This window comes from Neoarius graeffei, chromosome 16 (genome assembly GCF_027579695.1).
Source record: "Neoarius graeffei isolate fNeoGra1 chromosome 16, fNeoGra1.pri, whole genome shotgun sequence".
Taxonomy (NCBI): Eukaryota; Metazoa; Chordata; class Actinopteri; order Siluriformes; family Ariidae; genus Neoarius; species Neoarius graeffei.
Genome location: NC_083584.1, coordinates 43,062,038 through 43,076,480, shown reverse-complemented (window position 1 = coordinate 43,076,480; position 14,443 = coordinate 43,062,038). Strand labels below are relative to the sequence as shown.

Below are 14,443 nucleotides of genomic sequence, written 5' to 3'. Positions count from 1 at the left end.
CGATCAAAGTAGCTCATGTGTCCATTCATCCGTCCCTCCCTCCCCAGTCAAAAGTTTGTACACCCCTTCTACTTTATAGATTTTCTGTATTTTAACTATTCTCTACATTGTAGAACAATACTGAAGACATCAAAACTATGAAATAACACATGGAACATACTGTACCATATATGGAATTATGTGTTTAAAAGTATTTAAAAAAAAAAATCATGTTTCACATTTTAGATTCTTCAAAGTAGCCACCGTTTCCCTCTGATGCTTTGTACACTATAGGCATTATCTTAACCAGCTTCATGAGGTAGTCACCTGGAATGCTTTTCAATTAAAAGGTGTGTCTCGTCAAGTTAATTAGTGCAATTTCTGGCCGCCTTGATGCGTTTGAGATCAAACAGTAAATAACACAAATACAGTAAATAGGCCTATTCCGGCGGCACGGTGGTGTAGTGGTTAGCACTGTCGCCTCACAGCAAGAAGGTCCGGGTTTGAGCCCCGTGGCCGGCGAGGGCCTTTCTGTGTGGAGTTTGCATGTTCTCCCCGTGTCCGCGTGGGTTTCCCCCACAGTCCAAAGACATGCAGGTTAGGTTAACTGGTGACTCTAAATTGACCGTAGGTGTGAATGTGAGTGTGAATGGTTGTCTGTGTCTATGTGTCAGCCCTGTGATGACCTGGCGACTTGTCCAGGGTGTACCCCGCCTTTCGCCCGTAGTCAGCTGGGATAGGCTCCAGCTTGCCTGCGACCCTGTAGAACAGGATAAAGCGGCTAGAGAGAATGAGATGAGGCCTATTCCACAACTGTAGTAATTCGCTCAACTAAGTAAAGAGAAATGACGTCCATCATTACTTTAAGACATGAAGTGACTTTTAATCCATAAAAATGAAGAAAAAACATTGAGTTAGGTGTGTTCAAATGTTTGACTGGAACACACACAGTAGTGTGTGTGTGTGTGTGTGTGTGTGTGTGTGTAGGATTAAACAAGTCTGACCAGGCTTGAATATTCATAACCTTGGCTGTGAATATTTTACCCAACACAAATACAGTTGTTCAAAAAATACAATTATCTGTTTAGACATTTAGTTTTAGGTAGAATATACATATGGATGATCATACCACATTTTATATAAACATTTATAAATAATGTAGAAATTTGGGTATTTCCAAGGAGTTCACAGACTTGTTCTTGCAAATGTAAAACAAGACACTTAAGAATAGGATTTTTCACACTCTTGGTCTTGGGTTAATCATAGAAAGGAAGGTCTCACCTCACTCGTCAGTAGCACAGAGTCTTCATCAAGGCTGAGCACTGCTTCAGTCTCAATCGCAGCATGTGGCAGGAAACGGCTACTTGTCTGTTGAAAGCAGAGTAAATCATGGAGCGAGCCTTGGAAAATGGGAGTTTGCTCTTTACATATGGCCACAGTTTGACTATACCCTCATGTAGTGACACTCACTTTCCTTCTGCCATCTGTGACAACAAGGGGCACTGGCATGGGCGGCCACTTACTCCGGTGAGGGGGCGGCTTCTCACTGTTCCACACGATGATAATCTGTAAAGGAGCACAGTGGAGTAGTATACGGCATAAAACACTCAACAGGGTAAAAAACATTGTTTCCTGGAAACAGTTGATGTACCTGTGAGCAGTATTTTGACTTTGACACCACCTGCAGGAGCTTCATAATTGGTTGAGACTGGGAAACCAGCTGAGATGTGGCATGGATGACAGCAGTAAATTCCTGGCCAGGCATGACTCCTGCGTTAATGGAAGATAGGGAGGACTGAGACTGCGACAGAAAACTGAGACTTTGGTCACGGTTACTGGTGTGAACTCTGAATGTTTAATTGGTGATGTTCCGATTTTGATTAAATTACTTTGGGGCAGTTGTGCAGACTTGAACACCACTACTGCATTCAAATTTTATTCTACAACGTTCTGTCAAATCATTTGTTGTGAAAGAAATGCATGTGATGTGTATTGTGAAAGGGACATGTTCCACAACTTGTACATCCCTTCTTTCTGCTTACCAAGGTTCAGATAGTAGAAAGGGTAATGAGCCAGGTGGATCGAGTATTCAGGCAGCACCAGAAGACCTCCAGGCAGAGAATTCCACATGAACTTATTCCTTGAGATGTGGGCATACACTCTGTCCTTGATGATCTGACAGACAGCACCAGTGAATCAGTTTACTGTGGTTAAACTCCCCAAGATGTACGTTATTTCCCATCAGTATCCCCAGCCATATCTGTTTGTTCCATGCCTTTCCAAATTATGTTGTCATACATTTCTAAATTTAGCCAGCAGAGGGCAATGCTGGCTCATGCAATTTATGTAAAAACCAACATTGTGTTTGGCAATTAACCTGAAGGCACAGCACTAAGTGGGTGCTAATGATGCAGAGCATCATCATCCTTGTTTTAATTTCCCCTGACAGTCCTTGCCAGATCGACTCTGCTTAAAACCTACATACAAACCACCTTATGCTCACCTCTAAAGTGGTGAGAACTATCTTGTCCACTGAGGAGAAGTAGGCCTCCCAAAGCATCTGGGTACGTTGTCTCAGTGCCAGTACCCGGTCAATGCCCACTGCCCGCACTGTAGAGGGCACCTTATGGAGCAGAGACGGATTTTATCTTGGGAACACGCTAAGCTAAAGGCTGTACATGGAAATGCTATGAACTTATTGCATAACTAGACCACTTTTAGTCCTTCAGTAACATGAATTTAAGTAAATAAAAAAGGCTTAAAAGTTGACAGCTCTCAACACTTGTTAATATGCTGTTTACCTGAAGCAGCAACCTCTCGTCTCCCTCGATAACTGCCTGGTTCCACTGGATGACATCAGAGAAGGGCAACTCCCAACCGTTGCTGAGCAACACTGGGATGCAGGCCGCCTGGGGACAGGGAGAAAGGAAAGAAGAATTCATTGAGCACCACCAAAATTCACATAGTTGCTAAACAAAATTGATTCAGAAATGTAGTGGGCACTTTAAATAAAATAATTCCTATTAGGGACAGAACTCGTATTGAGTTGGAACAGGTGAACAGGAAGGTCCTTATCCCAAGGGACCAAAGTATGCCTCAATCCGACTATCAGTTCTCTCCAAGAAATGGCACAAAGGATGCTTGAGATCAAGGACCCTAGGCTGCTAATTACAACCCCGATTCCAAAAAAGTTGGGACAAAGTACAAATTGTAAATAAAAACGGAATGCAATAATTTACAAATCTCAAAAACTGATATTGTATTCACAATAGAACATAGACAGCATATCAAATGTCGAAAGTGAGACATTTTGAAATTTCATGCCAAATACTGGCTCATTTGAAATTTCATGACAGCAACACATCTCAAAAGAGTTGGGACAGGGGCAATAAGAGGCTGGAAAAGTTAAAGGTACAAAAAAGGAACAGCTGGAGGACCAAATTGCAACTCATTAGGTCAATTGGCAATAGGTCATTAACATGACTGGGTATAAAAAGAGCATCTTGGAGTGGCAGCAGCTCTCAGAAGTAAAGATGGGAAGAGGATCACCAATCCCCCTAATTCTGCGCCAACAAATAGTGGAGCAATATCAGAAAGGAGTTCGACAGTGTAAAATTGAAAAGAGTTTGAACATATCATCATCTACAGTGCATAATATCATCAAAAGATTCAGAGAATCTGGAAAAATCTTTGTGCGTAAGGGTCAAGGCCGGAAAACCATACCGGGTGCCCGTGATCTTCGGGCCCTTAGACGGCACTGACTCACATACAGGCATGCTTCTGTATTGGAAATCACAAAATGGGCTCAGCAATATTTCCAGAGAACATTATCTGTGAACACAATTCACCGTGCCATCCGCCGTTGCCAGCTAAACCTCGATAGTTCAAAGAAGAAGCCGTATCTAAACATAATCCAGAAGCGCAGACGTCTTCTCTGGGCCAAGGCTCATTTAAAATGGACTGTGGCAAAGTGGAAAACTGTTCTGTGGTCAGACGAATCAAAATTTGAAGTTCTTTATGGAAATCAGGGATGCCGTGTCATTCGGACTAAAGAGGAGAAGGACGACCCAAGTTGTTATCAGCGCTCAGTCCAGAAGCCTGCATCTCTGATGGTATGGGGTTGCATTAGTGCGTGTGGCATGGGCAGCTTACACATCTGGAAAGACACCATCAATGCTGAAAGGTATATTCAGGTTCTAGAGCAACATATGCTCCCATCCAGACGACGTCTCTTTCAGGGAAGACCTTGCATTTTCCAACATGACAATGCCAAACCACATACTGCATCGATTACAGCATCATGGCTGCGTAGAAGAAGGGTCCGGGTACTGAACTGGCCAGCCTGCAGTCCAGATCTTTCACCCATAGAAAACATTTGGTGCATCATAAAACGGAAGATACGACAAAAAAGACCTAAGACAGTTGAGCAACTAGAATCCTACATTAGACAAGAATGGGTTAACATTCCTATCCCTAAACTTGAGCAACTTGTCTCCTCAGTCCCCAGACGTTTACAGACTGTTGTAAAGAGAAAAGGGGATGTCTCACAGTGGTAAACATGGCCTTGTCCCAACTTTTTTGAGATGTGTTGTCATGAAATTTAAAATCACCTAATTTTTCTCTTTAAATGATACATTTTCTCAGTTTAAACATTTGATATGTCATCTATGTTCTATTCTGAATAAAATATGGAATTTTGAAACTTCCACATCATCGCATTCCGTTTTTATTTACAATTTGTACTTTGTCCCAAATTTTTTGGAATCAGGGTTGTAAACAGTATCCTTCCTTTGATCAGTAGTAGGGTGGAGCCATGGTTTATTAAGTTCAGTCTGGTTTTCCTCTTTTTTCTTGTTTACTGAAGTTGCAGTCCTTTCAACTTCAGTTGAAATTCAGAAATTTGTATTCGGGTTTGCTTTTTATCTTGCATATATTTTGGTCTGTTGTTAATTGTTTTAATGAAATCGCAGGAGAGCAGAGCTTTAAGAACCGGCAGAGATCAAACAAGCCCCCTCTGGTGCAGCGAAGCCCAGCCTTTATTCTAAGAAAGATTTAGACAATACTGTTTTTAGACAAGGAAAAATTAACTCCAGGTAGTTAACTAGTTCGATAGAACCTATTTAAAGTCTGGACCTTTCCTGTGTGTTCATACTTGAAGAAATTAGATTAGATGTAGAAGAATAACACTGCTCTTCACTGCTGGTAGCCAATTCTCAGGCATGTATGCACATTTTTTAGGTTTGGATCTGAGAGTGATTGCGTCAGAGATATTAAAGAATCAGACGAGCCATGTTTGGATGGTGTGTGTGTGTGTGTGTGTGTGTGTGTGTTTGGGGGGTGGGGTTGTGGGTCAGAGGATGTTCTAGAACTTTCCACTTGCAAATCCACTGATAATTGCCAGTTCTTTAGTTCTTTATGTGGCTTTGGCTGGCACAAAAGAAAAGAGCTCAAAGAGGAGTGAATGGAAAAGTGGGAGCAAAGCAGACAGTGAACTTGGAGCAACAGAAAAAGAAAAAGTGGGATTGTGAGGAGGAGTTACTGTGAGGTTAAGGCTGCCAAACTCACCGTTTTTGTGGATTTGTTCATTCAGCACTGCTCAGCAGAGCTGAGGGCGCCCTACGTGAGCTTCCGGCCCTTTCACACACAATGCCAGTAAGCCTAAAAATATATGCGCTGCAGTTTCCCACCCAATGCCTAATGCACTGTTTTACTAGGAAACCCCTGGACCGTTCTGAATGTTTGAGTTTTCTTGCCACAAGGTGGTTGTGCCATTTTTTTCTTCTTCTTTCACCTCAAGTGCTATGCAGCTGCTGAGACATCAACCATTGACACCAGGTCAGAGGAGTTTAAATAAACCTTGCTAATGCTGTAATACCTGCAAAGACTCAAGAAAACGAAAGGATCCCAAGCGTCGTCCACGAGGAACCAGGCAGAAGGTGGAGTTATGGAGCAGCTCCTGATAGTCAAACCTAAGGAAGAGAGATGGAGACAGACACAGAGCAAGCATGAGCAGAAACATTCTCCACACTGCAGAAAGAGAGTTCATTAGAGCTGCACTGGCACTGCTCAAGCCACAACCGCACTGAGAGTGTTTTGATCTGGCCATCGTCCCTGCTTCAAGCTGTTGTCCCTGGCAACCTTTTAGCATTTGTAAGAGTATGCTAAAGGAACCGAATCCAGTTCCTTTGTGCGATTGCCACCATCAAGTGATTAGTGTAAGAGAAATGGAGAGAAAAGTCACTGCTGACCCAGATTGAGCTAATGAGCGTGGATGACAAGGGTTGAGCAACAGATCTGTTCTGATTAAATATGAAATTCTTCCCATATCTCGCAACTGTCAACAGAATATCTGATCGAAGGTCGTCTCAGTTGGAGAAAAAAATGATGTGGATCATCAACATCCATGCAATCAGGATACTCATCTCTACTTGCCTGTCAATCATACTGCCTATAATTCAGACAACTGGAACACAGAAGGGATGGATTATGTTTGAATTTTGAGCTTCTCAGACAAGAAGCTTCCTTCAGCAAATGTCCACTAATATGGCTGACTTTAGAACTGAACATGCAAAGAAACAACCAGACCCAAAAGGGGAATAATAAAGATATCTTCATTCGAGTGATGGGCTGCTTTCAGGAGTGCAACATAAGCAGAAAATCTATTCTGTCCAACTGAGAGCTGTGATTAATATTGTCAGGTGATTTCTATGAGAATTGTGTGTGCTTGACTACAAGTGCAACAATTAGCCCATCAATCTCAACTCCCAGTTAGCTGCCTGGAGAACAGTGACCTTCTCACTGTCTTATAGAAATAACACCACCTTACCAGGAGCACTAGCTCCGTATTTGGGCGTACACAAATCTGATTCTCACTGATAGCTGGCTTGGACTCTAAGAGCCCTTATTTTGCTTTCGGACCAGGTTGACCCTGTGTGGGCAACGGGCTCTGCTCTTGAAAGAACCCAGTGTTCATCTGTAGGCCGACAGGGCACAGCGACCATGGCTCGCCTCCAGCGCCACTCCAGCGGGAGTGCAAACACATTGCCATAAAAGCATCTCTATCTCTGTTCCCTCTCATACATGTTTATTTACTGCTGCAGTGGAAGAACAAACAACCCTGCCATCCATCTTGGGCCTCCTTCTGGCTTCCTGTCAAAGCCCGGCAAGTGTCCAAAGCCAAAACACCAGGTTGGCTCAACATGTGTCTGAATTTGAGTGCATAATACAATTTATTTAGCCTTTACAAATGCTGTTTATATTGATATAATACTGGAATTACACACTAAATCTGTTTTAATGTCATAGTCACTGAGTGGTCAAGTGGGATGGACAAAATAAAACATTTATTATAAAAATAATTATTCTTTCTTCTTATTAGAAGTAGACAGCCTTTCGATTTCATAAAATCGGTGAAATTTAGTTCCCTCTGAAATTTGGTCATTGTGATTACATGTTTATTTCTGTAATATCTATAAAAAAGGGCGGCACGGTGGTGTAGTGGTTAGCGCTGTCGCCTCACAGCAAGAAGGTCCTGGGTTTGAGCCCCGTGGCCGGCGAGGGCCTTTCTGTGTGGAGTTTGCATGTTCTCCCCGTGTCCACGTGGGTTTCCTCCGGGTGCTCCGGTTTCCCCCACAGTCCAAAGACATGCAGGTTAGGTTAACTGGTGACTCTAAATTGACCGTAGGTGTGAATGTGAGTGTGAATGGTTGTCTGTGTCTATGTGTCAGCCCTGTGATGACCTGGCGACTTGTCCAGGGTGTACCCCGCCTTTCGCCCGTAGTCAGCTGGGATAGGCTCCAGCTTGCCAGCGACCCTGTAGAAGGATAAAGCGGCTAGAGATAATGAGATGAGATGAGATCTATAAAAAAACCAGGGTATTCTGTGGCTGGGAAGTTATTTAATTTGAGAGGATTCCCTAGCAAATAATATGCATGAAATCGCTTGCTTCGCGCAGTCAGGCAGACAGAGGAAGTCCGTGTGTGCGTGCACAGGTTTACCTTCGTCGTCGTCTTCATTTTTTGGGTTTTACGGCAGCGAGCATCCATTGTTGCATTACTGCCATCTACAGGTTTACCTTTGACTGCACTGACAGTTTCATCATTCTGTCGCTAAACGAACAGCCGATCACACCGAGGTGCTCGCTGACCGCCGATATTTATTAGTTTGATCTTGCGTTTTCTTTCCTTCACAACATAACGTCTTTTCTTCTCGCTTTCTGTTACTGTAGTCGGTCTTTCACATTTCATTCGCACACTCACGTCCTCCATTTTTCTCTCCTGTTTCAAATTTGTATCCCATACTGCCTTGCGTAAACGGGGAAAGCCCACCACGTGATGCATGACGTAGTATCTTGTATTGCGTCATGGTGAAGCAAGAAAAAGTAGCGGAGAATTTAGGGCCACGTGGCCCTAAATTCATTAATTGCTCTATTAAAAAAAACTAATAAAATTGGAAGTATGTGATTTTCGAATTCAGTAGCTTTCGGTCCACTAAACAAAAATAATTGGGTGTCGGGGAAAATTCTTTTTATGACCTCATCTCATTATCTCTAGCCGCTTTATCCTTCTACAGGGTCGCAGGCAAGCTGGAGCCTATCCCAGCTGACTACGGGTGAAAGGCGGGGTACACCCTGGACAAGTCGCCAGGTCATCACAGGGCTGACACAGACAACCATTCACACTCACATTCACACCTACGGTCAATTTAGAGTCACCAGTTAACCTAACCTGCATGTCTTTGGACTGTGGGGGAAACCGGAGCACCCGGAGGAAACCCACGCGGACACGGGGAGAACATGCAAACTCCACACAGAAAGGCCCTCGCCGGCCCCGGGGCTCGAACCCAGGACCTTCTTGCTGTGAGGCGACAGCGCTAACCACTACACCACCATGCCGCCCCTTTTTATGACCTAAACTTGAAAAATCTGAAAGGCAGTCTACCTTGAAGGGTGGGGGATCAATATAGTTTGCAAAATTAATGCATTAACAAATTAAAAATGTAGATGGTGACTCAATAAGTGTTCACTCCCTTGCTTAAAAATCCCTATAATTGTTCTTTTGGAAAGAGACATGTTTCCAGAAGCAAATTTCAGTGTAGCAGAGGCCCAGCATTTATATCAAACATTAATCTTCACTATTTGACAGAGATAAGCTGATGTTCCACTGATTTGTTTACCTTTCTTGATGTTGAACAATTGTGGAGCAGTGCGATTTAACTACATAAAGTTATTGTCAAAAATGTAAAGTGCAACAAGTGTTAATAGAGGTCCACTGGGGAAAGAATAATGACAGGACTGCCAAGGTGGGCTAGATAAAACTCTATAAAATACTACGTACCTGCCAAGATCTTTTTTCTTTTTTTGAGAGCATTTAAATGTAATTAAATGTAATAAATTTCCACAAAAAGCAACTGGTATGCAGCATGGTGAGCTTGTTTCTCCAGCAAATGCTAAAGAAGAAGAAAAATGTGTCTCCCTTTCAAAGTGCCTGAATTTATGGGGCTAATTTCGTGACTCTTTTTTTTTTTTTATGTAGTTGTGGTGGATATTTTATTAAAACCTGGCAACCTTGGTTAATGATATTACCTCAAAGACTGTAGAACAAATGTATGTCTAAAATTGCTCAAAATGAGTCAGCAGACTGTATGCTGGATAGTTTTGTGTGGATCCTCATCTGCCTATTACTCAAAAAAAAATAACCCGATAGTAGCTGAGAGAGTAAGTCAAGTGTTTTACCTTCCTGACTTAATTTATTTGAAGTTATTTTGTTATTAATGTCATCCTGTCCCACCAAAATCTATGGTCACAAGCTGCTGATAATTGGTAGCATATTTTACATGCTTTCAGACTGGATAGGGTGACCAGATTTCCCTAGTCTGAAACCGGGACACTTTCGCGCGCGACCATGCTCGTGCACACACACCTTTTTTTTTACGTAAACGTGACACTCAGAGAGGTGCTCTTATCATTTTGTTGAAGCTCACATTTATCAACATCTCACATGAAATAAAACAAACAGGCATTTTGTTATCTAGTAGCATAGTGGTATACAGATCAGTTAAATTATGGTCAGACAACAGATTTTGTAATGGCTGAGAATAGGCCAGGCTATGTCCATAGGCCAAATTTAAACTGATTTATTTCACCTGTTTGTGAGAACACCAAGAAGAATGCATATGCACATGTAGGCTATATCTCTAATATAGCATGAACTTAAAAAGTAGATATGTGACCTCAACATAGCCTAGGTCAGAATCAACCTTACTAACCATTCCCCACAACTGAATGAATAAAGCAAGAAGATGTGTACAAAAGTGAACACTTTAATGGAAGGTGCAACAAGCTGTTCAACAGAATGGTCAGAATGGTATGTTAAACAGAAACAAAAAAGAGACAAGTGATTTGAGAATATATACTACGGAAGCCGAGAGAGGCCCTTCATATAATCCTTTTTTTTTATTCACCTTGTTATCCCGAGATAACGACATAATTAATTCAGGATCTCGAGAAAACAACACAACTAATTCGAGATCTCGAGAAAACAAAACAATTATTTCATGATCTCGAGTAAACAGCTGAGAAATGGTTCATTCAGGTGCGCCAAGAGACTTGTGATATGCTGACTTTGGGGCTATTTCTCATTCTGTATAGACGCGACTTTGGTCATTAGAATGTCTGGAATAATCGATCACCTAATAAGGCAATATTTTGATCAGGGGTTGACACAGGGAGAGATTGCATTAAGTCTTTTAATAAGGGATAATTTCAAAATTAGTCCGTGGCACCTCCGCAGAAGACTGGCCCGGCTTCGTCTCTACCGACGGAGATACAGTGATCCAGCTGAGATCATGAAATAATTGTTTTGTTTTCTCGAGATCTCGGAATAACGGTTTTGTTTTCTCGAGATCTCAAATTAGTTGTGTTGTTTTCTCGAGATCCTGAATTAATTATGTCGTTATCTCGGGATAACAAGGTGAATAAAAAAAGATTATATGAAGGGCCTCTCTCGGTTTCCATAAATATACACTCAAACAAAACAGCAGTAAAGGAGGAGAGGGGCGACAGCCCGAGGAGAGCCCCCACAGGAGCGCACAGCATTTGCAACATAGGCTACCCAACTCAGTACAAGAACAAAGCACTTACAGTGTGTGCAGTAGGCTTCGTGCGCATTGTTCTGCACCTCTCGGAGGAAGGGATAGGTGCCCTGTAAATCTTTGGAAAAGGTACATTTTCTTTTCGGCATAATTGCTGCGGCATTACTGCTGCTAGCTGCTAGACAAAGAACATTCGCGCCAGTTAATGTTTATTTTATTGTTGCATGGCAACACGTTCTGTTGTCTGGAATAATGTGGCTAAATAAACACCCATGCCACAGGGCCAGGGGGCAGTAACCAGGAAAGTTTGCGATTCCTGTCAATTCATCAAAATAGTAAATGCAGACATTTCTCCGCTAATGATTCCCACGCTGCTCAGTCGCAAACATCGCGAGTGGCGAAAACCGGGACATATCCGTGTCCCGACAGACTTTTGTCGGGACTCGGGACACACAACCCCAAATCGGGACTGTCCCGGTAAAACCGGGACGTTTGGTCACCCTAAGACTGGAGGAACTTTTTCATAGTTCTTACACATGTTGGAGGAAGGTACCCAAGGTTCTAACTAGACCAAAAGATGAGTGTAGTGGCATCAGTCATAATGGCCGGGGGTTCTACATGCTTGGAGATGCATTCTAGTGCATTTCCTGGCAATTGCAGGCCTCCCCGAAAGTCACTCTTTTTTTGGTAATATTATTGAGATTTTTTTTTTGCCAAAAGTTGCTGTTTTTGATTGAAGACTTATTATAGTTAATATTCAAATACATTGGTGACATTTATTGAATAAAAATAAAACAACCAGTTGATGTTCACCAAGTGTCAGCTTTATTTTCAGCTTCAACCATTCAATTACAATACATGACCATCCAGATCTAACTTATATCATACCTTCCCCTACTGACTGTTACTCTGATGGTTTCAATGCACCGTGTTGTGACATAAAAAAATTGCCAGGGACCAGCACATATTACGTACATGGTGCATAAGCGCCTCTTAACACAGATGGCACTTTACCACGAACACAGCATAAGGAAGGAGGTAAACTGGACTAGCATGATCAGTGACAATCTCTACATGGGACTACTTGGGCAGCTATGCACTGGGCACTTATATGGATGGGGAGTGGAGTCTGTCTGAATGTAGAACATTCACATGGCAGTGTGCTGTTGCTGCCATGTGGGGATAACAAAAAAAAACAAAAAAAAACACATTTTCAAGATTGAGAAGTCTTTTTATTTGTGTAGTGGCAACTTTTACAGGCCTGTCATCAATATTGTGGGCGTTGCTGTAAGGAAACATTGCGTATCGGCCCGATACGCTGAAAAGGCCTAGTTAGAACCCTGGTTACACTTTTTTTGTGTATCTGCACTGCAGGAACTGAGGACAATCATAGCTCTTAGAATGCTGTTTTGAGGGACTTTTTTAGCTCCTACTTCAGGGTAGGTATTCTCCCAGCACAAGAGGAGCCATGAGTGATGTAAGCGTACAGTGAATGGTCAAACACATGAGCCAATGCAACATAATAATCCACATTAACATGTTAGATCAACATACTTTACATATCATCCATAGCCGCTTATCCTGTGTAGGGTCGCAGGCAAGCTGGAGCCTATCCCAGCTGACTACGGGCGAAAGGCGGGGTACACCCTGGACAAGTCGCCAGGTCATCGCAGGGCTGACACACAGACACAGACAACCATTCACACTCACATTCACACCTACGGTCAATTTAGAGTCACCAGTTAACCTAACCTGCATGTCTTTGGACTGTGGGGGAAACCGGAGCACCCGGAGGAAACCCACGCGGACACGGGGAGAACATGCAAACTCCACACAGAAAGGCCCTCACCAGCCACGGGGCTCGAACCCGGACCTTCTTGCTGTGAGGCAACAGTGCTAACCACTACACCACCGTGCCGCCTGCCCTCAGTCTATTTTATTAAAACTTGTGAAAAAATCTATTAAAAAATGTAAATGGCGCTAATAAGGGGTAATAAATATTGGTTTGGTTTGGTCTGGTTGGTTTGTTTGTTTGTTGCAGGAGATGTCAGTTTAGATGTTTAAATCTCCCCCAGCAGGTTATTTTGTTGTTTTTAAACATATTTAACAGATTAAATCATGTTTGGAGCTGAGAATAGTATGTTGGTTGTGATCCATACCTGTGATAGAAAGCTGCTCCAGTCAGCACAATTATAGAGACAAACAACCATTCACACTGATGGTCAATTTAGAGCCACCAATTAGCCTAACCTTTGAACTGTGGCTGAAACCAGAGTGCCTGACACAGACAGAACATGCAAACTCCACACAGAAAGGCCCTCGTCAGCCGCTGGACTCGAACCCAGAACCTTCTTGCTGTGAGGTGACAGTGCTAACCACTACACCACTGTACCACCCATTTTACATCATCAACTATGAATTTGCTCTTTATGATGTAAAATAAATAATTTACTTTATTTTAAAGCATGTAACACTGCCTGATCTCCCCCATTCTACGGCACAGTGGATTGATCCATTTCTATAGAAACATGCGAACAAAACGCGACACAAGAAAATAGACAAGTTTGAATCCGAATGTTGCTGTAAAAACAGCAAACTAGCAACACAAGAACATTGGTGAACAAGATGCACGTTCATATACAAACAAACTAGTGACGTCGCTATAGCAATTATTGGCCAGCTTATGTCCAATCAGCATTCCTACTAGTGGTATGAATGCAAACAGAAAAAAAAGTCTTTGAAGATGCAGTTCTTGAGGGAGCTCCCCAGTGGGTAGTTCCTCTCAATGAGTACCAAGAACTGTTTGGTCCGAAAGTGGCTTTTGTCAGTGGCTGAGTTTATTTCCCCTAGTGGAATAAGATATATACACACAGTGGGGCAAAAAAGTATTTAGTCAGCCACCAATTGTGCAAGTTCTCCCACTTAAAAAGATGAGACAGGCCTGTAATTTTCATCATAGCTACACTTCAACTATGAGAGACAGAATGGGGGGAAAGAATCCAGGAAATCACACTGTAGGATTTTTAATGAATTAATTGGTAAATTCCTCAGTAAAATAAGTATTTGGTCACCTACAAACAAGCAAGATTTCTGGCTCTCACAGACCTGTAACAACTTCTTTAAGAGGCTCCTCTGTCCTCCACTCGTTACCTGTATTAATGGCACCTGTTTGAACTCGTTATCAGTATAAAAGTCACCTGTCCACAACCTCAAACAGTCACACTCCAAACTCCACTATGGCCAAAACCAAAGAGCTGTCAAAGGACACCAGAAACAAAATTGTAGACCTGCACCAGGCTGGGAAGACTGAATCTGCAGTAGGTAAGCAGCTTGGTGTGAAGAAATCAACTGTGGGAGCAATTATTAGAAAATG

General features: G+C 42.5%; 1 protein-coding gene across 1 annotated transcript in view; it reads right to left on the bottom strand.

Annotated features, from left to right (window-relative positions):
• Window positions 1–14,443, bottom strand: part of ext1c (exostoses (multiple) 1c) — a 106,939-nt gene that overhangs the window by 2,976 nt on the left and 89,520 nt on the right. Inside the window, exons 3-9 of the mRNA XM_060942990.1 lie at window positions 5,855–5,948; window positions 2,781–2,888; window positions 2,483–2,602; window positions 2,022–2,154; window positions 1,631–1,749; window positions 1,450–1,545; window positions 1,261–1,347 (exon numbers count right to left, since the gene is read on the bottom strand). Of these exons, the coding sequence (XP_060798973.1) occupies window positions 1,261–1,347; window positions 1,450–1,545; window positions 1,631–1,749; window positions 2,022–2,154; window positions 2,483–2,602; window positions 2,781–2,888; window positions 5,855–5,948 (757 nt within the window). The remainder of the gene's footprint in view (window positions 1–1,260; window positions 1,348–1,449; window positions 1,546–1,630; window positions 1,750–2,021; window positions 2,155–2,482; window positions 2,603–2,780; window positions 2,889–5,854; window positions 5,949–14,443) is intronic.